The sequence below is a fragment of the Engystomops pustulosus genome, chromosome 1 (assembly GCF_040894005.1).
Source record: "Engystomops pustulosus chromosome 1, aEngPut4.maternal, whole genome shotgun sequence".
Taxonomy (NCBI): domain Eukaryota; kingdom Metazoa; phylum Chordata; class Amphibia; order Anura; family Leptodactylidae; genus Engystomops; species Engystomops pustulosus.
In genome coordinates, this window is record NC_092411.1 from 80652948 (window position 1) to 80679082 (window position 26135).

At 39.8% G+C, this 26135-nt stretch overlaps 1 protein-coding gene across 1 annotated transcript; it reads left to right on the forward strand.

Moving 5' to 3' along the window:
- The first annotated feature begins 3678 nt into the window (after positions 1 to 3678).
- SLC25A1 (solute carrier family 25 member 1) lies at positions 3679 to 25617 on the forward strand. Its single transcript, XM_072144778.1, has 9 exons — positions 3679 to 4092; positions 15041 to 15148; positions 15264 to 15363; positions 15457 to 15595; positions 19220 to 19304; positions 19938 to 20042; positions 22891 to 23006; positions 23880 to 23953; positions 24099 to 25617. Exons 1-9 carry the CDS (start codon positions 3930 to 3932, stop codon positions 24211 to 24213), a joined length of 1005 nt encoding a protein of 334 aa, XP_072000879.1. The 5' UTR covers positions 3679 to 3929; the 3' UTR covers positions 24214 to 25617.
- The last annotated feature ends 518 nt before the right edge of the window (positions 25618 to 26135 follow it).

Genomic DNA, 26135 nt, shown 5'->3' on the forward strand with positions numbered 1-26135 from the left:
AAACCCAATATCTTCTATCGGATCACCCCTTCAAACAGTATATTTACTATTACCGGCGTTACATTGACGATCTGTTTATAATTTGGACAGGTACTTCAGATGATGTAAAATCATTCACTGAATATCTTAATTCTAACAGTTGGGGAATATCTTTCTCCGCAGAACATCAAGAAACCTCGATTACCTTTTTGGACCTCACACTGCATAACAAGAATAATTCGATTTCCACCTCCACATTCTTTAAAAAGGTAGATACAAACAGCTATCTGAACTATGAAAGTGCCCACTATGAGAAGTGGAAAAATAATATTCCTTATAATCAGTATAAGAGAATCAGAAAAAATTGCACAGATCCTGATGTTTTCAGAGAGCAAGCCGCTATCTTGAAAAAAAGATTTATAGAGAAAGGCTACCCACTAAGAATTTTAAAACAAGCTTACCAGAGAACAAGTGGGCTAACCCAACAAGAATGCTTATCAAAAAATCCCTTAGCTGCGACAGTGCCTACCCCCAATGCCAAAAAGGACAGTAGGAAAAAGGAATACTCACTAAATTTCATAACCAGATACAATGACAATTTCAGAGAAATATCTAATATATTGAAGAAACATTGGCATATCCTACAAAAAGACCAGATTCTTAGAACCATTATTCCCACCCAGCCAATAATGACATACCGACGAGCCTCCACTCTAAAAAACATTTTGGCCCCCAGCCAGATCAAACAACACAAAAATAAAAAGTTAAAAAACACCGCAAGCACTGTGCCGGTGATAAGAAGATGCGGCCACAAACTATGTCTATGCTGCCCAAATATCAATCATGGTGCTACCTATTTTATATCCAACACCACCCAAGAGAGTTTTCAGGTTAAAACAGATATGACATGTCAAACAAGTTATGTAATCTATATGATTGAATGCCCTTGTGGTTTACAATATATAGGCAGGACAACACAAAAACTTCATGATCGTATAACTGGGCATCGAGGTAATATTAAAAAAGGTTTTCTTAAACATGGCCTATCAAAACATTTTTTATGTAAACATCAAAAAAATGAGAAATTAATGAAAATCAGTCCCATTGATTTTGTTCCAGACAATATTCATAATCGATATCAGACTCTCTGTAGAAGAGAAATTTACTGGATATACAAAATGCATACCTTAAGTCCAGATGGCCTCAATGAAATGAATGAGGCTGTTATATAAAAATAGCCTTCCCTTTAACATGATCGTCCTATAATTGAGGTCCCCCACTATCGACGTGACGTCCCATCTAAACAGAATCTTCCTATTCTATTACGGCCATCGAATCTCTCATGATTGAAGAACGCAAATCTTTGATCGCTACCTTGCGTGTCACTGTGCTCATTTTATCCCGGTATTTTGCGTTCCACCCATCTTCTCCTTTCATGATCCGGCACTTCCGGGTCCACCTATATCTCTGTCTCCACTTGATACACTCGCAAATTCGATACATTTAAGATACATAATATTGTGGTTGTATGCATGCAATGTGTTATTTGTTTATTTACTTGTATTATATGATGAATTATTGTTTTTAAATATGCATTTATTGATATGGTTTACTGTTGAGAGACGCATCAATTGATTGGTTATGTCATTTAGTCCTATGACATCACTTCCTCTTAGACATACTTATAAGAACTCATAACCCTTACAACATCATTTAGACCTGAAGAAGCGTCCAGTAAGGACGCGAAACGCGTTGTCTTTTATCCCCTTTTATTCTAATGTTTTAAACATCGACCTTTTGTATAATAAACGGCATCACAGATGCTTTAAACCTAAATTGGGTTGCGCCAGAAGAAAGTCCGTTTTTTTCTACATCCAACGGTCTGGAGAGAGTGGAATCCCAATCTTCTTCCCCTTGGATCATCTATATCCTTCAAAGTACCGGAGACCCTTACTGCCGGTGAGGACTAGGCAGCACCCTTTATACTCTGACACAGCGTTGTGCCTGCACGCACAACCCATCAAGGTTGCAACCCTAAATTGGGTTGCGCCAGAAGAAAGTCCGTTTTTTTCTACATCCAACGGTCTGGAGAGAGTGGAATCCCAATCTTCTTCCCCTTGGATCATCTATATCCTTCAAAGTACCGGAGACCCTTACTGCCGGTGAGGACTAGGCAGCACCCTTTATACTCTGACACAGCGTTGTGCCTGCACGCACAACCCATCAAGGTGAGCACACTACTGTATTTAAAAGGAACATCTCCTTAAGTTTTACCTGCACCAGGAAGCACCTGTTTTTTCTCTTCTTCTACAATGTTACTATATTGGCTATTGTGGGCCCCTGTGACTATCTTGCTGTGGGTGCACTAAGCAGAACAGTTTTGAGTTAGTTTTATGATGTTTCTAAAATGTTTGTGTTGCTAAATCTGCAGAGATGAGTAATGGCTGAAAGAAGCTGAGATGGTAGCCAGCTAGAAGAAGAATAAAAGGAGAAATTTTCTCATCAAAGGCGGCATCTGTCACCAGATTGATGGTATTACCCATGAGCTCACAATTCTGCAGTATCTACCCTGTGCTGTGACTGATTCAGGCGGCCATTATGGGGGCCGTGATCTGGTCATGTGATTTGCGACCAAATTATGGCCCCTATAGATTTCTGTGTCTACCGTCAGGCAACTGCTTGTTTGCCTTCGGAGGGAGGAGGGGTGAAGAACCGTATATACGTAGTAATCTCTGTTCTGGTTCTGTATCAATGTAGTAATCTCTGTTCTGGTGCTGTATTGATGTGGTAATCTCGGTTCTGGTGCTGTATTGATGTGGTAATTTCTCCTCTGGTGCTGTATCAACGTAGTATTCTCTGTTCTGGTGCTGTATTGATGTGGTAATCTCGGTTCTGGTGCTGTATTGACGTGGTAATCTCTCCTCTGGTGCTGTATTTGTATGGTAATCTTGGTTCTGGTGAAGTGCATGCATGTAATTTTTTTGTTCCGTTATAGTTTCTATGCAACAAATTTTGTCATATCACAGTTTTTATGCACTAGGAGCAAATAAAAGGGCTAATTACTGAAAAAGTAGACGGTAAGAGTTGGGGCAGAAGAAGAGGGCACTTACTATGGGGGAATTAAACATGAGATCAGATGGATGTAATGGTTAAGGGGGTAGTAACACTAAGTAGGCACCTAAATGAGGACACAACTCAAAGCTTTGTGCACTTTTTGGGACTGTGAGTTTGCATTTTTTTTCTGTGGCTAGCACACTCTTTCTACGGGCCCATACACATGGCATGAATTCCATGGTCCAGTCCATGAGCTGACTGCAGGAGCCACATAAGAGAGAGCAGGTCCTCACTCCACTATTACCTACAGGCCCCAAGAAAGCCATTTGGCTTCTAAAAAGTTTTGCACTATTATAAGAAACATAAAGGGGGAAGTAGGGTTCAATGCTTTTTTGGGGTATAATGAGGGGAGAGTAGTGCCTTGGGAATTTTGCCCCTGCTCCAGCTAAGCCTCTTTGTACATGGTACATACACAGACGTTAGCTTCCTGATAGCCTACAGACTGTGTTATCCCAATTCTCTGGCCCCTTTTGTCAGTAGTTATTCTATAAGCAGAGGTGAAGGTTGAGCATTACTTTTACAGCAGGCAGGATCTGCGGTTATGACGTGCCAGTATGGAGAAGCCCTTGAAGGAGCATGTGAGGCGGTGTAGTCCGCCCTCTCACACGCAGGCACTGTGCTAGTGGGCATGGCGGTGCCCAGGCGGCTCCCCCGCTTGTCGGTCCTCCCTCGGGGCGGTGTTGCGTGTTTTTCAGCAGGACTGGGCGCGGCCCAAAGCGGGAGGCAGAACCGGCAGCGCCAGCCCTACTCCGGATCCCGGACACGGCGGCTGCCGGAACCCGTGTAAACAGCCGTGCAGTGCCCCGGAGCCCAGTCCCTTCCCTGTCATATCAGCCATGTGCTCCCAGCCCGGCTCCCCGCTGCTACCTGCCCATGTGTCACCCCTCGCTGTCCTGCCCAGGTCCCCTCTACTTGTCCCGAGTGGACTGAGGAACCTGGCAGCCGCCGCACCGGCAGGGGGTGCCAAGCTGACCCACCCGGGCAAAGCCATCCTAGCAGGTAAGAAGTAAAGTGTGAGGAGCTGGCACCTCCGAATGACAGGTGCCATGTATCCACAGCAGCTGTGTGTGAGCGGGGGGCACTGGTGCTATCGGGCACCGTGTTGTTGTGGCACTGGTGCTATCGGGCAGGGTGTTGTTGTGGCACTGGTGCTATCGGCCACCGCATTGTTGTGGCAGTGGGTTCTTGTAGTTGTCTCCTACTAGTGCTGCCAGGTGACTCTAACCAGGATGATATGATGATGGTGTGGAGTGTACTGGAGAGATGAATGAACTGACTGGTACCCAGGACAGGGAAGCTGGCACTGCCACTTATCCACAGGACACTTACATGTAACTGTGTAGTTTGCAGATTGATAAACTTCAGCACAAACTACAATGTTTTGAGAACAAAAAGTGCAGTATAAGAAGCAGTTTCCAATAAAATGACAGACCTTGGGGGACCCAAAAGTGCAGAACTGAAACGGACAGCTCCTTTCCCAAGAAGCCTGGCTCTGGTACTGTCTGTGGGCAGAAAATAGCAAAAATTGTGGGGCAACAATTAACAGCCCAGGTCCCATGGTAATCTTAATTCGCCCTAATGTGACTGCTCTGGCGCAGACGTGAACCAAGCAATTAAGAGTCCATATAAGTGACCCAGTGATTATCTAAGGATAAGGAACCTTATTATCAAAGCAAAAGTTTGTTCTTATTCACAATGGGCCGACCATGAGCCATTAGATGGGTCCACATATCATGTTACTTGTCATCAGCAATATTCTGGACTTTGGAGACCAATAGTTTTTGCCTACCACAGACTTTAGCATGATTTTGTGTGTCACCAAAATTTCTGTCAACAGGTATCCCATGTCTGTTCCTCTGTCAGGGTGTGTTCACACGTCCAGTTTTTTCAGATGCAGTTTTTGATGTCCAAACCAGGAGTTGAGTGAAAAAATAGTAGGACCTCTCAATCATATGTTCTCATTATGATCCACGCCAGCTTTTGGCTTTGAAATCTGCATCTGAAAAACTGACTGTGTGAACGCAGCCTCAGTATAATGTTTGACAGATATTTTCCTACCTTGACACACAGATGTCTTCTGCTAAGGGCTATAATTCTTATAGTTATGGCTAGCAATAAAAAAAATAGTAGGTCTGATGATCGTGGGAGTCTGAAGAAAGTGGACTGTACCCATACATAGGAGTAATATGACCTCCACTGCAGAATCAAGGTCAGATTAAAAGAATTGTTTATACCCAGCATCCGTGCAGGAATGGCTTGAGTTCTGTCAAGAATATGTCTTTTCAATAAACAAAATTTGCCATTAAAGATCAGGTAATTAGATTTTTTTAACATGAGTTACATAGTGAATGAATGTTGTATGGCTTCATATAAAATGAACCTTCAGTAATCATAAGATAGCTTTATCCAAGCCAGGAGTTTTACAGCAGCCAACCTGCTAAAGGGTCCCATGTCTGATTCATTGGATCCTGTACATTGGCCAACTGAAGGGGCTTTGTCCGCTTTATCTCTTAAAGTGGCAGTACTTCTACATTACTAAAGGGTATGAAGCTGAAAAACCTTAAATAATCACTAAGTCATGAATGGCCCTGTCCCTGGTTATCCGTGAAGTGGCTGCATAACACACCACAGAGCTGAGTTAATCAGATGACAGAAGTCCAAATATTTTTAATTTCCATAATATATTCTATAGGAATCAGTATGAAATGTAATGTAAGATCTATTGCATTTTGGCTGGAGAAGCTGGGCCAGGATGTTCTTGCTGAATCACACTAATCTTAGCAAAGTGCTCGTCCTTGTATCCAAATGTAAAAGAATGTTCTGTTAAAAAAGATAATATACTGTAATTTAAGTGAACACAGAAATAGACTGTGGCATTATAAATCTGTGTGCTTCCTACATGCAGCTTGTAGTTGATCTCCACATGAAGGAATGCAGCATCCATCAATCACTACACAAGTGTGAGACATAAGAGTGACGTGTGGAATAGTAAAAACTAGTTGCGTGTTTGGACTGGCATAATTTAATAAGAATAGATGCTATCAATTATACTATACTATGTATTACTCAGCAGATGTGATATTTGATGTCTGCACGGTGTAAGTATACAAGCAGTTCTTGGGACAGACTGCCTGCTATTCTATAAGCAGTACAATATCAAGGTCTATACCTACATTCCTAGCCATGACAAAGGTCAGACTTTTGGGTCTGGCATCCTACATAGAAATTAGTGTCCGCAAACGTACAAGTCAACAGGATCCACAAGAAAAATCAGAAGTCTATGGGCTGTGACCGTTCACTCCCCCTAGTTACTAATGTGCTGACTAGCTGCTGGCAAAGCCTTTAGACACTGGATGCCTTGTACTTTCACCTTTGTTCACCTGGTTAGTGGCAGCAAAACAAGTACTTCTAGCATAGAGTGGGAAGAGCGAAAGGCAATGTAGGCCAAAGGGGATTACTCTTATCTCTGGTCAGGGACAAATGTTCAGTACACGGAGCTTGTCACAAGGCGGTTGGTGGACAGCCAACACGTATCATCACCTCCATACATCAATGGGGAGATTATTCAGTCCAGCAGAAATCAGATCACTGACTATTTTCTTTATGAAATTTCTGCTCACCTATGGAGAGACGAAATAAATTGGGGGAGAGTGATTATGCCTTCTCCGCCAGTTTTGGCTGTCCTCTAGCCCACACGCCACTTTGCAGGGCAGGCAGAATCATGAACGTCCTGACCCACTACACTTACTATAGCAGAAATCTCTGCCAGGTCAGATATGGTCATAGTTTCAACCTGTCCCCAAATCTACTAAAAGAGTTTAAAACGTCAGTCTTAATAAATTCCTCCCACTGTGTTCTGTATATAGTATAGATTTAATATGGTTAGAAGCTAAAAAGGGCAGTAGAAAATTTTGTGCTTCTTGGCGAGTAGAAGTGCTGAAAGAATACAGGGGTCTCATAGTTATAGTCCACCATATTCATCTCCATGTGTCTACTGTGATACTCTCCGGTCTTTATCAAACTCTCATTGTGGTTAGTAATGGGCTGTTCTGTATATGTGCATCTGTCCTGATGGGTGGCAGGATTGCTACCCTCATGAATTCAATGGACTTCTAACTCTCATAGTGCTTCCTTTAGTCAAACAGAATAGTTTTGTTCTATTTCAGCCACTAATAAAGATAATTGTTATAAGCTGCCCTTTAATAAAAATTTTTTTCCGTTTAAATGCATACAACTGCCTTTTTTTACGGCTTGTTCTCCTTTTCTATTACATATTAATAATAATAAAAGACTGCAATACTGTATATCAATGGAATGACACTTTATAATAGTGATGTGGGAGTCTTCAATACATTTTGGATGGAAGTGGCTGTAAGCATAGGACAACTTATGCTGAGTCATGCTGCCTCTGCCACAAGAAGTCTTTATATTCTCTTCCGTGGCTTCTGTGGCTGCTATCATGTCCATTTGTATTTTTTTATTTCAAGGCATATTGGAATAGACTCTGGTGCAAAGAAGCATCTTTCCAAATCACAAATCTTAATTTCTACCTGCTTCCAAAACGGAACTTTTCGGAATAAACCTTGTCTAAAGAGTGTGTGCTGTTTTTCTTCTTGGCAATTGAAAAAGCCTGAGTTGCCCATATTATCTTAGGAGCTATGTTATAAGCTAGTTTACATAGGAAGGTTTCCAGTCTCCCTCGTTATACCATAGAGCCACAGAGGTTTTTTTTTTTTTAATCAAATAAATTTTTATTAAACGTTTTCAAGTTTTACATACATTAAAACAACGTCCCCCCCACCCTCACCCCCCCCAGCAATCCCCCCCTCTCCCCCTGGTTACACATATAGTCTAATAAATACAGTATACCACAGTGCACACAATGATCTCTTAACAGACAGTAAGAAGCCTGGTTATCAATAGACATCTTCTATTCAATATTCAGATATAATGTCACATTTTAATAATTCCTTTGTCTCAACCATTTCTGAGCTATCAGCTTCCTAGCCTGGTATAGTGATCTTTTGAGCGCTAATCTGCCACCGAGGTTTTAATTCAATGTCTTGTTCAGTGCATTTTTTGCATTGAGAAATATATAGTTTCATGTAGCTGATATCTAATCTAGGAGGAGCCATACACATAATATAATGAAATTGGTAGGTTAAGATGATTTCTCTCTGCTTATGTGGGCCTTAAGATGCTTGGTATTTGCCTTTATGGAAGCAGAAAGCTATAGGTAATTGTGTTTGTTCAAGTTCATTGGGGCATCAATTGTTCTAATCTGTTAATGAAGCTGAACAATGGAAAATGGACACCCATGATGCATAAAATAAAGGACTGCAATAATACCCCATTACCTATTTAGAACCATTGGTTTAACTTGGTACGCTGGCAGAAGCCATATTGCTTGTAGATCGGACTATGAACATTGGAGCTGTGCAACCCTCCAAACACATTCATACTGCCAATATGTGAAACGGCAAGGTCAGCGTCTTATTTAATGGGCCCCATTTATGTGGGTCTATTTTTTAATTCAGAACAGTGTGTATATAGATGTATTTTTTTTCTTTCTCTACATCCACTTTGCTTCTCCCCTGAAAATAATATTGTAAGTGCTCTGAAGTCCTGAGGACAAGTTGTGTCTCTGAGGCAATCTGATGTCAGCGCTCTGTGAAAGCAGTCAATGGGCGTATAAAATGAGAAAGGGCTGGGGGAGAGGGGCAGAGTACACTAGAGAAACATGTGTGCACATAATTGTTCCCTGCACTCTGTAATTCTACACGGCCTTCATAACATGACAGATACATTAGTGCAGGGGAATTGCAGAGATTTTTATGGAGTTGAGTCACATTGTAGTGCCCTAAGGATTGTATAAAAATGTATACCTTCACCTGACACGACACAAGTGCACATACAGTATGGACATGAGATGTAAAATGCCCTCTGTAAAAAGGGATTAATACATTGGTCACCCCTAACCTCCCAAAACTCATATAGGTTGGAGGAGAGCCTCTTTGGCAGTACTGTGTGCAGAAGTACTGCCTAGTCTGTCAGTTCAGTAGTGGTAGGAGTATTTGTACAGCAGCCTTGAACTCACTTTATAGACATAGTTATATATGCTTTTGTCTATGGGTGTATTCAGATGGTGCAATAAAACTGCATTAGAAAGAATCCTGCTTTAAACACATTTTTATTTATCAAAAACTATAACAAAACCACATCCAAAGCAGATTGTCTTTAAAGGGAACCCGTCATCAGAAATTGGCTTGATAAACCACGAGCAGTATGTCATCAAGCAGCCGAGTTTCTTTCATGGTCTGGTGTGGTGGCATCATCTACAAAAAAAAAATCAATTTTGAAGTGAGATGTAAATTGGATTTATGAAGTCAAGGAGGCGGAGAGTTTAACACTGAAGTTAAACTTTTCCTGCCTTAAAATGCCCCTTTCACCGTATTGATGGTCCTGCATCCAGGGACGTCAGTGATCAGATCTCCTAAAGTCCGGTGCATGATGTCAATCACAGAGGAGGAAGTGTTCAGAGGCAGGAAGAGCTTGACTTCAGTGTTAAACTCTCCACCTCCCTGACCTATACTTACATCTAACTATAAAGTTGATTTTCTGGATGATGCCACTAAGCTTGGTCATGAAACAAACATGATCTAGAAGCTGTTCAACTGCTTGACAACATACTGATAGTGCTTTATTAGGCCAATTTTGCACCTTTACTGTTACATATTGTTTTAACCCTTTCACGACCAGTCAAGTAATAGCACGTTACGGATTGACTGCGGGTGCTTTATTAGGCCAATTTTGCACCTTTACTGTTACATATTGTTTTAACCCTTTCACGACCAGTCAAGTAATAGCACGTCATGGATTGACTGCGGGTGCATGGAGAGGGCTCACGGGCTCTGATCATATTATAATATGTTTGGTTACCTATAGTGTACAGGATATCTATATCCAATACAGGATATTGATATCTGGAGCATCCTCCATAATTTTGAGTATGCCGCCAACCTTGGATGTCTCAGTCTTAAGTGGTCTCCCTTAACCTCTTAGCATTTATCAATCTCTTTCACACAGCTTATCCAGGTACATCTATATGAGAAACTCTTCAATTTCCCACAGTAAGGGCAGTTTTCCACTACCACCATGTCAATGTGTGTATTACGGATGGCCAGTATCCTGTTTCACGGCCTAACCAAAAATGTGATACATGGAATCCCTCCTTCCCTACAAAAATAAGCCAAATTGTATTTCTGACCTGTTCCGTGAGAAATGATTTTGCCGACACAAAATTTTTCCGGGCCGCAAATAAGAACGGGCATTGGAACTGCTGTGGAGTCAGAGTTGGACAGACTTCACAAATATATAATAAATTATAAAAAAATTACGAAATTTCCTTTAAATGTATGTTCTATTCCTAAACTAAGGTTGAACAACATTTATTTAAGGGTCATTTTGTCATACGTCTCAACTTTAAAGGGAGCCTTACATCAGGGAGGTCATTTTTACCTAAAGACAGGTTCCAGAAGAAACATGTTCATTTAAAAAATGCCTGGTGCCTTTTAATTGATTATTTTAAATTACCTGGCTCCCGGGCAGCAGTGTGTAGTTAGTCCTGGGGAAGGGAGAGTTGAAACTGCACAATTAGTCTTCTCCTCAATCCGTCATCCCCTCCTCCTCACTCATGGAGCAGGGGAGAGACTGAGGGAGGGAGGGCCATGAGTATAACAATAAATGCTACCCCAGAAAACAAATCCTGCATTCATAGTAGACGATAATACTGGAGACCCCGTATCAGACAATGATCATTGTACAATGATCAGACATTGACCAGAGTCCACAGTAATAATGCTGGAGACCCCCAGGTATAAAACTGCTAATGCTGGAGACCCCAGAGCAGACAAAAAAAAATATCTTATCTCCTCCTTCTGCCACTTGGCTCTGTGTCCCGCGCTGGTTGTATGCAGAGCTTCAGGACCCAGAGCAGAAAGGTAGAGAACACCTTACCACTGTCTCCAGGACAATGTTCTCATTATGAAGTGGTGATACATGTAGTTTTCTGCTTGCCAGGAGAAAACAATGCCTGCTTTCTGCTTGTATTGTATTCAGTCAGTCTTAGTGTTGTGACACAGGATTTGCACAGATTTTTAACATTCCACTTGGAACTGCCTGGGTAGTTGGACTGAGCAAATTTCTTTATAGCATTTTTGCAATGACAGCAGTATTCCTTCAGGAATTGTACTACTGAATACCGTAGGCTATTCCATTTATGTCCCCTTTGCTTCAGACTTCTTTTTATACAATGCCAATCCATTTCATACCCTTTTACGTACCAGACTGCCCCTGCTCCTCTTATTCTAGTTAATTGTATGTCTAAACACATCTAGTGACTCTCATTAAATCTCCATAATAGGTCTGTCTTCATTAAGCTCATAGGTTCCCCCTAATGGCGTATCCATGTAACTGTTATTGACTCATTTGGCTTTATAGAGGAGAAAGGGGAAAATGGGGATTTGTGGCAAGAAATATGGCACTGCAGTTTCTATATACCATATTTTTCGGACTATGAGACGCTCTTTACAATAAAGGAAAAATATCCCAGCACTGCTATATACACAAACACTCAGTACTGCTATACACATACATAGGAACACACCCCTCTTCTTCTTACCCTGTCCCAGCCCTTAAAGGGGTTTTCTCATCTGGGCATTCACATTCAGTTTCATTAATCTGCCATATATAAACATTTCTTCAATTAGATGCTATTAAAAAAAATGCCCCTGTGTGAAGATAATTTCTCATAAATGTAGTGATTTGGTCCCTTAGAAACGAGACTGACTTCTTGGATACGGTCCCCTCTGCTGTAGGGATTGTACAAAGAAACAAAAAGGTTTTTGTATATGAAATGTCCGGGAGTTACTGCATGTCATACAGCCGTCCTGTTGTAATGATTGCTGAATCCTGGTGGTCCGGCAGGTCTCAATAACCCATGGCTGGCCAACACTGCCAAAATGTGAGGTGGTCGTATCCGAAGAAGCCATCTCGTTTCAAAGGGACAACATGGCGACATTTATAAGAAATTATCTTCACACAGGAACATTTTCTTTAATAACATCCAATTGAAGAAATGTTTACGTATGGCAAATGAATGAAATTAAAATGTAAATCCCCAGATGGGAATACCCCTTTAACTTCTTTGGTGGCATGAGGACCTTGAGTAATATAGAAAGCATGTGATCAGTGACATGCTTCTGCCATCGCTCTATGTTCTGTCACTGTCGGGACTCTAGGAGAGGGAGAGAGCATTGTTCTGCTTGACAGCGGTCAGGAGGGTCTGGTAGAGCCTGGCACTTTTTAGCAAGATTTTTTTCTTTCCAAAAAGTGAGTCTTTTATTCCGTAATATACAGGAAAATTAATTCTGAAATTAGTCAGCACAGACTTTGATAGTAGTTACATCATGTTGGTTCAATTTACAGGTCGAGGTCTTCTTTTTAAGCAACCAGACTAAATAATAATAATAATTCTTTATTTATATAACGCACACAGATTACGCAGCGCTGCACAAAGCTTGTCAAATTGATCTAAATGAAACTCATCAAATTTTCTAACTCTTTCAAAACATATTCTGGTTTGATGTATCAGATTTGTAACCACTATTCAACCAGGCATATTAGATTTAGGGCTAATCCAAAGAGCATTCAGACCCTGTCAGAACTGCTGGCCTTCTTCTTCCGGACAGCTACAGTGAAAAAGCGTTTGCACCACAAAATGTATGAGAAGGTTTCTGGGCCTGCAGAAATGTGTGGGTTTGGCCACAATTTATTTAATACTGCATGTATAAACACAGATAGAAAGCAGAATTGGCCAAAATGTAGGTATGTGTATAGAGGTGTCCTCATTCTCACTGATGGGTTGCCTGTGTGTCATGTGTGTCATGCTTGCTACTAGGCCTAGGTAAGATTTCCCGTATGCACTATTCTTTATGTATATATATTATTTTGTATCAAAATTATTTATATTCTGATTAGAAAGATGGTGTGGGATTGTCTGACTGCTTTGAGGGGTGAGAGGGGGCATTAAATTAAAATGTACCTGTTTCTCCCTGATCCAATTGTCAGTGCCGGATGCTGCTTCCCATATGTTTACATCCCCTGGTTGATGCCAGCAATGCTCTCTCTTTTGTGGCAGGTAGTTATTGCAGGCAATCATAGACCCTGCTGGTGGCCATGGCACAAACGTAATGTAATTGCTAGTCGTTGTCATTGTGCAGGGGTCACTGTTTAGGCTTATGATTGGCTGTAACAGTGACCTGACCCGAAGGGGATTTCACTACGCACCTTAGCCAGATGATGTGATCAAATAGCCAGGAGTGACTGGAGCCAGAAACTGAGAAGCACAGAGAGGCAAACTGTGTTATATTTTTATGTCTTCTCACTTCTACAAGTTAAACACTTAAAAACACTTAAATTACAGTCTGTAATATTCACTTGTTGACTGAATATATCTGCAGACAACCCCAGGCCCTGCTCAGCACTGTATCTGATCCAGGCAGGAGAGAGGGGAGTTGTCTACAGTGGCCAATCCCTACACTGCCTCCTAGGGTTTGCTGACTCACGCTTATACTTTGTGTGGGAGGACACCATTATATACACACACACATACACAGCAGTCCATATGATGCTGCACACCACATAATGGCATACACTTATATATATGTGTCAGTATATTTACTCCCCGGTGTCTAATATGTATGTATGATTGCAATAAAATGAAGGCCTATACATTCCCTTACACAGACCGCATATAGAAAATTATTGTACTGTAATTTCTATGAAAAGAAGAGCACTGCCATGATGGACTCCTCTTATATCCGCAATTATTTTAAAATATATTTGGTGATGTTTTGAGCTCACCGTGTATGGGGCTGCCACATGTATGTGTTGAGTGCCCCCTCATTTCCCTTCTTAAAGTTCCATTCTTACACAAAAAGGTATAGGTAATATGTATAATCGTCTATTACATACTATATTTAATATAAAAGGAACAGATTCCCATCTGTAGACAGCACTGTTTCCATGTCGTTGTGTCTCTTCAGTACAATGTAGGGAACTGGTTTAGCGGAGTGAGAGGCATTTGAATAGGGTCGGAAAGTTAGACCTATCCTTAAAGAGACATTGCCAATTAAGACAACTTTGCAGGTGTGTGGAGACTTACTGAAGGGATACAACCACATTGAAGCAGTCATGTCTATCGTTGGGAATCTGTTACTTGTGAAATAGCTGGCTTGGCTTTTCTGAAAGTCATGTCTGATGTTTAGTGGACTGCCTTACCAGGTAGCCAAGGAGCAATGTTTTCCTAATCATGACCCTGGAAAACGTATTTGCATATTTCCAAGGTAAAGAATGAAGTAATGTATTTTTGGCCTGTGTCTTGTTGGTCTACCTTGGGATGCTGCTTAAAAAAGAGACGCTTTTCCACCTTACTGGCTACTGTAAACATGGGTTTCCATTTAAATGCCTCTGGGTAAGGGCAATTGTGGCAACTGTCTTACCAATAGGCTACTCATGCTTCCATTAAAGTGAGGTTTAGGGAGGATAATTGATGGATATGGATTGTTATCGCTGGAACTGTCCAATCTCAGGCCACATTTTCAAGACACAGCGGCATGTAATTTCAGGTAACAAGCAAGTATTTATTTTAAAGGATGGTCAAATGACTAGAGAAAAAACAGACCATTTAAATACTCACTGAATGTTCCTCGGGTCCAGCAGCCCTAACCTTAATGCAGCCGCTACTCCATGTGCCTCCACTGGACTGATATTAAAGATGTTTCTTTTTCTAATTAAAATTTGTAATTAAATGATGGAGAAGGTATAGGAAATACATATGTGACTTCTATTGGGCAGTGGTGCTATAATTTTTGCCTATTCTATGCAGGTGGCATTGCTGGTGGAATAGAGATCTGCATCACATTTCCCACAGAGTATGTCAAGACCCAGCTGCAGCTAGATGAGAAGTCTCACCCACCCAGATACCGGGGAATATGTGAGTAACAAACTGTCACCTCACTGATGCAAGGAACAAGATATGTTTTTAGTAGTATAACTTATAAAAGATTTGTAACATTGTAATATAATCGTTGCTGGTTAACTCATTTTAGGGGACTGTGTGAAGCAGACCGTGGAGAGTCATGGGGTGAAGGGGCTATACCGGGGGCTCAGTTCACTACTCTATGGTTCCATCCCAAAGGCAGCTGTAAGGTAAATGATCAAAAATTGGACCTTTCTAAATAATGCAATTAACGTAACATGTTTGTAAAATTATCCTTCTGATTATTTAATATATCTCCACAGGTTTGGGATGTTTGAGTTTCTTAGTAATAAGATGCGAGATGCAGATGGGAAACTGGACAGCAAGCGCAGCTTAGTCTGTGGGCTGGGGGCTGGTGTGGCTGAGGCTGTTGTGGTGGTCTGCCCTATGGAAACTATCAAGGTGAGCTCACCTACTCAACTGCTTATTACCTGTGAGAGAAATGCAGTGATGAAACTCTGTGCTCCAGCCGTCCCTAGCTTCTTTCTTTCCAACAACTATGTAGACTACAACCCCCAGGCATGTGCATTGTTGGGGTTGCGACTTTGCAGTAGTTGTAAAGTCTAGACCTAGATTTCACACCCTAGGAGCATCCCTGACATCACCCTGTTTCTTCTATGTACTTTCAATCTGTATCAGAGTGAGTGTGTGCGGTCACACGTACTGCTTTGACTCTGTTTTAAAACGGAATCAAAGCGCACGGGGCAATGCCACTGTCCAATCGCATATGAATAAATGCGATTGGTAACCAGCTTTCAGTGTCTTGTATTGTCTAAATACAATGGGTGCTGGTTACCAATTCCATGTATTTCCATAGGAATTCATATGCAATCAGGCCGTGGCACCCCCTGTGCGCTTTGATTCCGTTTCAAAACAGATCCAAAGCGGTATGTGTGACTGCACCATAATGCCTATAGATGGCTTAGCTAGAGTAGAGCGCCAACAGCTGGTCACTGAACACTTAACCGCAAATGGAGATAAAAGGCATAACAAAATTGAGTAGTTTCATCATTGCTTTGCTAGTTATGTCTAAGTCTCCTGCATATGCCAGACTAATTCTCTTAGAATGTAATTAATTCTCAAAGTACTTTATTTATTTAGGGTCCACGTTATACTTGCCCCAGGTCACATTTTGAAAACAATCTGAACAATGTCCTTTATCATAGAAACCAGACTAAATGTGTTCACAAGAAAAGACCAATTTGGGAAGCTCTGTGCAGCGCTGCATAATCTGTGTGCGCTATAAATAATTATTAATATTATAGTTTGGATGATTTGGCAGATATATGTATTATTGTTATTTTACATGATCTTTTTTATATGAGGGCAGTAGAGGTACCTGGCTGTATACACAGAATTTAGACATCTTCTTGAAAAGTGGAGAAGACAAATCTTGCCCATAGTTTTAGTAAAATGTACTAAAACAGGTTCATAAAACCACAGCAAAAATGCTACATTATCACCTCCTGTCAATGTGTCTTAATTATTCAGTAAATTTCTTGTTTGAACAAATTGCAAAATATCTGCACTATTATACATTGTCACAGGGGCCGTTATGTGGTACATCTTTGTATTCTGATGCCACCTACTGTTCATTATGAGAAATTACACATTATTTTGTTGAACATGGAAGTAATAATGTCCCAAAATATGTGCAATGTGGAGGAACAAATTTGTTTTCAAAATAATATATGTTTACCTTTATGTGCAAGCACATCTAAATTGTCTGTCAGATAAAATAAAAAGTTGAAGTTTAAAAATTTTGCAACTTTGCAATTTTTGATTCCTATATATTCAGCATTTAAATACATCAGCAGCCACAAAAACTAATTTACCTCAAAGAAATGGTGTTGCTTGGTAGCCATACGCAGTGTTTTACTTGTGGGCGAGTTGGGAGCTGGTAGATACCCTTTAAATGGTCAATAGCATTTCAACAAACTTTACATAAATCAACAGTACAAGTGTGTACAAGAAACATAGTAATATAAATTATCAGAGTTAAGTGCTCCATTTTCTACTTATATGGGCTTTTCATTCAAAATTCAGTGTACGAGACGGACAGGAGCTTACTGATTTGTCAGAATACATAGAGGTTCTATGCAGTGAAGGAAGGGGAGCAGTGGGTCACAGCAGCTGCCTGGAATTCTAGCAGCTCAGAGAGAACTGTATTTATAGCTGAGCCGACTGTGTGTTTTATTGATTAGGTCAGGTAGCAGGGATGAGTGTGTCACTAGGTTTTATATCCATCTCATGGATCTCATCATCTCTCATCTCTGATCAGAAACTAAATGAAAGTGTTTAAAAACCTGAACCCTGATGATCTAAGCACATGGTCAGCACACAGCATCTCATAGCACAGATGGATCATGAAGTGTCTGCTTAGTCCCCATCCACACTCTGGAATCTTACACCTACTATCATCGAGTTATAGGAGCTAAAACCACAATAAAACTGAATAAAGTAATGTAAAGTAAGGGGGTTAAAATTGATGTTTATTGTGTAGACATCACTAGGGGATAAAAATTTGAGAACTTTCTTTCATGGCCAAACCCCTTTAACCTTTGAACTAGTAACTTCCCACCATTTCTTTGCAATTTACACCAAATCTTAGAAGAAGGGGGGCATTACCACATCTCCTGAGTAAATTCCCTGAAAATGCAATTACTTCCCAAGGCGCTATTTTTATTCAGATCCCTCCCAACTAAAGTCTTAAATCATAATATAAAAACAATCCAAACAATATCCCTGCGTTTCTTATAGAGGAGATCTATTCCTTGGTGGGAAGATTTGCATTTTCATGTCAAAGACTGCAGGGTAGTCCCAGGGTTCCTAATATCTCTTGATATTACCAGCCAACGGTAGCCCTGGCCCAATTTAATGCCATCTGGACCCTTCTCCTGTCCCCCCTATTGCCAATCCTATAATGGCACTAAGCATAATAGGATTGGCAATAGGGATTCACTCAAGGTCTCAGTGGGGCTCTCATCCCCATATCTTCCTTTCCTTCCTCTGTAGCGTATACCTTTGTTCTCTCCTGGTTCGGACTCCCCTATAGCCTTCAATCTTTGGACAAACACTGGTCTGCACAGAACATCTCATCTTCTTTTTCTTGAGTCTAATTTTTAATTTCTACATATTCAGCATATTTTGCCACATTTAAATACACCAGTAACCAGTGTTTCTCAAATTCCCTTTATGGAAGTCTCCCACCTCCAAACTGGCCCACAAGTAAAAACACCATTCTATAGGACATTTTATAAGTTTTCTTGATCTGCATCTTCTTTTTCCCATATATGGGCTCTTCTCCTGCTCCATCCCTTTCTGATAATATGAACTTTTTCTCTGAAACCTCAGGAAAATCCGAGTCCACACTCACTTTCTAATAGTTTCAGAATGATTTTGGAGCACTACAGATATCTTCAGCCATTTGATCCGCCCCCGTCGAAGCCTCACTTCATTCGTAATGTACTGGATTTAGACCATTTTTTAAATTTTTCCGACTAGAAAAAAAGAAGGTCTAAAGTAGAACTTGACAGTCATATACTGCACCACAATTATCATTAGGGTCCATGCACACGTCCATGTCTGGTGACCACCATAGAGGTGCAATATGCACCTGCATGGTGCAGTGAGCACACTGGGTCCGAGCTGTGTGGCTGCCCAGCAAAAATTATGGCCTCTTCCAATTCCATGCTCCTACTTGCGGAATGGCCATTGTGCAGAGCAGAGGGATCACAGTGAAGCACACAGACGTTTGCATGAAGCCTCAGCAAAAGACAAGTAACTCGGAATTAGCATAACCACATTGATCAATAACCACATTGATACATCCCCCCCCCCCAGAGTTTTTTAGTTTGCGATGTATATTCTTTAGTTAAAAACCCACCTGCAGAGCCAAACTATGTTTATGCTGGACATTGTTATCAAAAATGTTTAAGTAATGATTTAGCAAATTTGAGAATTTTAATAATCCTACAATATAATGGTAAATGTGACAGTGACAAACTTAATTGTCTCTTTGTACAGGTAAAGTTTATTCATGACCAATCCTCACCAAACCCAAAATATAAAGGATTTTTTCATGGTGTGAGGGAGATCATACGCGACCAAGGTATTGGCATTCATTCAATTAATCAATCAATCATTCAATTAATCAATCAATCCTTTTTTTCTGAAAAATTACACCAGATACTTTGCTAAAACATGTCCAGATGTGTGCAGCTTTGTGTCACAGTGTTCCTATAAGGTTTGAATTTCTTTTATACACGATTGACGAAATGAATATGACTTGATCTCTCTTAATAGATGTGTTTGAAAGGACCTAAATATGTGTCATAAACAATCCAGTAACTCTTCATTAATTTCTAGATAAAAGGGTTGCTGTCCACATCTTGTATATTTTAATAGATATGCCTCAGTGAAAGAAGCCTCCTTTTTGTTCTTGGTTTGTTTTCTGTGCCAAATGATAACCTGAGGTCCCCATAAATCAATGGGAAACCTAAAAATCTACACAATATAAAGTGCCAGAAAACACAGCAAAATCCACTTGGATTTGAAAAACTGCAATCAAAAAGTGATTTCCAAATCAGTTTTTCCTGCTTCCTAGAAAAAGAAATGAACGTGGACATAGTTTAAGATGGGAATGCTTATTCTATGCCGCTCTACGCTTATATTGTATATGTGTGGTTGTGGTCTGAAGTATTTCTTTTCCTCTTCTTGGGTAATAGTTATCTTTGCTTTTCAGGTATAAAAGGGACATATCAAGGTCTCACAGCTACAGTCCTCAAGCAAGGATCTAACCAGGCTATCCGCTTCTTTGTAATGACCTCACTAAGGAACTGGTATAGAGGTAAATCTGATTATTGTAGACAAAATTCTGGATATTTCTGCTCTCTCTAGCTGCAAAAATGTGCCAGTTCATAAGGTGGACGTGCCTATGACCAGTCGCATCATTACCCTGGAGTGCTGGCACCTCTTTCAGTCTGGCACAGGCTAAAGAATTGAAATTAATAATAATACCTTTATTTATATAGCACACACAGATTATGCAGCGCTACACAATCCTTACCGAATCAGTCCCTGTTCCCATGGGGCTCACAATCTAATCAACCTACAAGTATGTTTTGGAGTGTGGGAGAAAACACACTCCAAAGCAAACACAGAGAGAACATACAAACTCTTTGCAGATGTTGACCTGGAAGGGACACAAAAATGAGATCTTACAGTGGATTGAAGTAATTGCTAGCACAAAGTGGGCATCACCAGATGGCTGGTGGACACACATTGATCTGGAAAATGTAATTACATGATCCCTATGTACATGTTAATTGTGCTACAGGCTGTTTTATAAGTGGAATAGGAGGTCCAAATTAATTACCAATGGTAATATTGCATGATGTGGCGCATATAAGGCTCTTACTACCCTGGTAACTTTTCATATGGCTGCTAATTCTGCATCCCTTCTATTGTTCAGATGGAATGTATAGCACCAGCGTGAAAAATTATTGCATTATTTTTTGTGTTGTAAATAATGTGTGATGGAAGGGACTCTTCATGGATGCAGGTCTATTGTAACTGTACTTAAAGGGGTATTCCCATCTGGGCATTCACGTTTAATTAAATTCATTTGCCGTATGTAAACATTTCTTCAATTGGGTGTTATTAAAAAAAAAATGTTCCTGCGTGAAGCTAATTTCTCATAAATGTAGACATGTTGTCCCTTAGAAACGAGATAGCTTCCTCAGATACGACCACCCCACACTCTGGCAGCGGTGGCCAGACATGTGCTATTGAGTCCTGCCTGACCTCCTTGATTCTGCGATCATTACCACAGGACCAGGACAGATGTGGGACATGTAGTAACTCCTCAGACATTTAATATTCAGAAACTTTTTGTTTCTTTGTGCAATCCTTCCAGCAGGGATGGCCTTATCCAAGGACACAATCTTGTTGCTAAGGGACCATGTGACTACATTTATAGGAAATTATCTTCATACCGGAACATTTTTTTAAATAACATCTAATTGAAGAAATGTTTATATATGGCAGATCAATGAAACTGAATGTGAATGCCCAAACAAGAATACCCCTTTAATGGAAGGCTTATGTTTACCATTGTATTTAAAGGGAACCTGTCATCATGAAGAGCATATTTTAGTGATGACAGGTTTCAAAAGGGCATGTAAATGTCAATTTAAATCATGTTTTGGTTAGTCCTTTAATCGTTTTGCTTCTTTACAATCCTTTAGTTTAACGTACCAGGCTCCCTTCCAGAATCTTGTGCTGAGTCCTGGGAAGGTGGGGGGGGGGGGCACTTCAAATCTAAATGGAATTCCTCCTACTTTCAGTGTCTCTTCTCAATTCTCTTCAAACCAAACTCTCCCACATCCTCTCTCTCCTCCTCCCTTCCCCTCCAAACAAAGGTTTAGATTTGAAGTGCCCCCGTCCCCGCGACTCAGGACATGATTCTGGCAGGGAACCTGGTAAGATCAGCTAAAGGATTGTAAAGTATTTAAGGACTAACCAAATTAACAAACTATGATTTATATTGAGCATTACATACCCATTTGAAACCTGTGAGCACTTTGCCCTTTGTAATGACAGGCGTCCTTTAAGGGAGAGAAAAATGGAAATCTGCATGTAAACCTTGGCCTAATACATTCATTTGCGAATGTCACTGCAAATAAATTAACAACTGTCTTCTAGAAAATTTTGGCGCATGTTGTAAACTTACTTGATGCTTCTCCTGAAACAATTGGATTGTTTAATTGTGTTGATGGATGTTATTGCCAGTATCTCTCTTTTCCAGCCAAGTATTGTCTAGCACTAGATTCTGTATTCTTTAGTATGTAATTGTTTAATACGGGAGGACTAGATTGTAGAAAATAATACATAATTTAGAATATTTCTAAAGAAACTAATCAGATATTCAGCGACTTACATAACCGTCATATACGTCCCCATAGACTGCTATCGTGATCCAGCGGTGGTATGGTGCCACGCACGTACGCTGGGAAGATATAGAGCATGCTATGGAGAGCGCTCACCCCACCTCCTCTCCAGCTCAGCCGCATGCTCGCCTGTTACATTATACGTTAGTGTGAATGAAGCCTAAATCAGTCTGTAGACATCATAACAGCTGCTCTCCACTTACTACATTAGGGAAAACAGAGATAGAAGAGATTTGAGCTTCACAAGGGAAAACTAGGTTTAAAAAAACCTTATGTATGATAAGTAAACTATTTCTGAAAAACACACAACAGCATATCCCAAAAAGTTCTACCAAAGTTATTTATAGTTTCAAGAAAAAAAGCTTTTTGCCGTGTTAGCCGTTTGAAGAAATTCCTCTTGCTTTTGATGTCAGATAAAGTCACCTTCTTGAGATTGTGATACCTTTTAATGGCTAACTGAAATATAAGATGCTACAAGCAAGCTTTCAGGACGTCTATGGTCCCTTCATCAGGAATGGTATCATAGGTATCACATTCTCAAGAAGGTTATATATAGTTTAAAACATTCTAGCTACCACTAGAGGGAGCACAGAAACTGACAGAAAATGCAGAATCCAGAATAATAGAACATACAGTAACATTTTCTGTAAATGTTTCGAATAGTCAGTCCACAGAAACAACCCATAATCTAATGTATGGAATAATGATATTATTTAAAGCTCCTAAGATTTTATGGATGTTTTACAGGTGACAACCCTAACAAGCCAATGAACCCGCTTATTACTGGTGCATTTGGAGCAATTGCAGGAGCTGCCAGTGTGTTTGGTAACACTCCTCTGGATGTGATCAAGACTCGGATGCAGGTAATGTGAACAAACACTTAACCTATACCGTAAGTCATGGAAGTGACTGGCTATTTTAACCCCTTAAGGACACAGCTTTTTTTTTTTTTTTTTCATTGTCCATTTTTCACCCCCACCTTCAAAAATCTTTTTTTTTCTGTACTTCCCAGTGGTGTTATTTCATTTTCCATGCCTAGTACTGGGAATCTGGAAAAATTCAAAATGTTGTGAAATTGTTGTGAAAATGCATTTGCGCCATTTTCTTATGGTCTTGGTGTTTGCAGCTCCAATTTATACATCCCCTTTATTCTTTGGCTCAGTGCCATCACGGGGGTAACATATTTATAAAGGTTTTATTAAACCTTCTGTGCGAAAAAAAAATGTCTTTGTTCTGCCATCTTTCTTTTTTGCAGGGTGTGATGACGTGTATATAATTCTACTATTTTTGGGACCTTGGATCACTTTTTATGAGATTTATATGTGTTGAAAAATGGTTAAAAAGTGGTATTTCATACATTTTGGGAGCTATTTACCGTTACGTGGTTAATAGCCAGGAATAAACGATTTTAACCTAACATGTTTATGATTTTATACCTAACATATTTATGATTTTATTTGTTTCCTTTTACATCAGTCCTAAGGAAAGGGGATGATGTGAACTTTTTGGGTACTTCAATTTTTTTAATTTTTTTTTTTTAAAGGGAACCTGTCACAGCTGTTTGAAAAAAAATGACTTTTATAAGTTTACATTAATAACTTGACTGCTACAGGGTGCGTTTACATGTTGGGGTTACATTGTGTTAACAAATACAATGTGTAAACCCACCCATAGTTGTGAATCTCTACCAGTCATTTTAAATGTTTGTCATTAGTAAAATGTTTTCTTTAATTCAGGGTTTGGAAGCGCATAAATACAAGAGTACATGGGATTGTGCCTATAAGATTCTCAAATACGAAGGGCCCAGAGCGTAAGTCTAATGTTTCTACATATTGCGCTATGTCTTCCAGCTAAATTTTTCCCATTTCTTTGCTTGCTTTTTTCTATTTTTGTAATTTTATCTGCTTCCAATACATAATGATGTTAATATGATTGGTATATATGTTATTTTGTAGGTTTTACAAGGGGACTGTTCCTCGCCTTGGACGTGTGTGCCTTGACGTGGCCATTGTTTTTATAATCTATGATGAAGTAGTGAAGGTGCTGAACAAGGTGTGGAAGACAGACTAAGCCTTCACAAAATTGTGATCAACCGAGGATCCCACCAAAATGGGATCTGTGGGGTGCCAAAGAGTCCATTCAATCACTAAAATCCCCAGTGCTAAAATGCTCCAGTGCCTCTAGTTCCAGAAGATTTAATCCTTTTCTTGTGGCATCATCATTTTCTGATTTTAACCTACCTACAGCCTTTAAGAACCAAAAACCAGACACTCTTGCAGCACCATTAGGTACAAAAAAAGTGAGGGGATTAACAAGATTAAATATACATTCACATTTTTATTTGTTTGTGTAAAAGCTTTTATAGTTTTATGATTTTTTTTTTAAGTTCAACCTACAGTAATGACCTTTTACTATGTCACCATATAAGACCCATGTAGCGACAGTGTTCATCACTAGTGAATTGAGGACCAGCATTTTTTTTAATACATGAATTTTTTTAATGTTATCCATGAAAAATAATACTTTTTCACATTGCGGACTAAAGCTATAGGTTTAGAAGTTGATCTTTTGGTATAATGTCATTTCTATTAAAGATAAAATAGCTGTCCGGGATCATTTATAATGTGCCTTCTGCACTAGGAAGATCTGTATAGCCAAAAAATGGTCAGTATATCACATATCTGAGAATGGTTCGAAACCTTTTTAATGGAAATGTACATTCATAAAACTGCTGCTTTTATTCCAATAGAACATTTGTTGTTCTATGTTACTATAACGTACATAAAATATGCACTAAGCTGGAAAAGCTTTGTTCACTGGCTCCTATGTAAATGTCATATCTCCTGTTCCCTTATGCAATGTATATGCTGCACAGTTTAGACAATTCTTTGTGTCCTCTCATGGATTGTCTATTTACAGCTATGTTATATGTGTATGAAAGTTTACCCCTGAATTGTTTAACTCAAAAATGTGTGCCAAATTGCCATCTGTACTCTACCTCTGCCAGAATATCAGTCTAGAAGCCAAAACAACAGAGGAACATTTCCAGCTATGAGACCAAATTCCTAGGTCACAGCCACAAGTGGGAGATAGAATATGCCTCTGCAGTGGTGTCTGTTAACCCCTGAACAGTAGAGTAGTTGCAAGCTACTAATGTTTTTGCATTCTCATGAAAGTTATTGTGCATCTTTTAGCTGTATTAAGTACATCTGTGCATACATGCAAAACAATGACGGTATGTTCTGGGCTGATAAACGTGGCTCACTAGGTTTCCTAAAATGTACAGTTTATGAGCCTGTACAATGTATACAGAGAACATAGAAAAGATCATTAGGGGTATGGCATATGGGTTATGTTGCAATGTATGGTATATATGTATGTATATGTGGTATAAAATATATATATATAAGAGCCTCTGCTGTGCCTGTGTAGGAAGATGATGCTGCTCTATATGTTAGCTGCAATACATGTCAGTTTTCTCTGCATATGTACAGTGCAGACATGTGATTTGTCCCTGGATTTACAGTCCATGGTATAATGGTGGAATATATCCAGGAACAGTATTACAAGTATAGATTGAGAATGGCTCATCTTTTAGAAGTATATACCTTTCCACTGCTGGTTGCACAGAGATCTGTCCCAGCAGCCAAAATTCCCTAATTCCATTTTCACCTGTTAAAGCCAATACTTGAAATGTTTTATGTTTACATTACAATGACTGTAACTGATGCTCTGCCTAGATGTATACATGTACCTTGTACTTCTCTCAGAACTCGTGCCAGGGTTTATGTTACAGTTCATCCGTCTAAAGCCAAAATGATTATTTACTGCTATGGATATTAATAAAGCTGGTTATGGTCTTGTCTACAGGTTCTTGAGTCAACTTCCATTTGTAATATGTAAACTAAATTAGTACACAGAAGTGAGCGGAGACTCCAGTATACATGCATAACATTAGGGTAGATGTACTAGGTGTCTAGCACTTACAAGTT

Excerpts from the sequence above, each read along its gene's own strand:
- SLC25A1 (XM_072144778.1), top strand. The coding sequence starts at position 3,930 with ATGTGCTCCCAGCCCGGCTCCCCGCTGCTACCTGCCCATGTGTCACCC. Across the intron at positions 15,149-15,263 it reads ACCCAGATACCGGGGAATAT|GGGACTGTGTGAAGCAGACC; the intron begins GTGAGTAACAAA and ends AACTCATTTTAG. Across the intron at positions 23,007-23,879 it reads TGATCAAGACTCGGATGCAG|GGTTTGGAAGCGCATAAATA; the intron begins GTAATGTGAACA and ends TCTTTAATTCAG.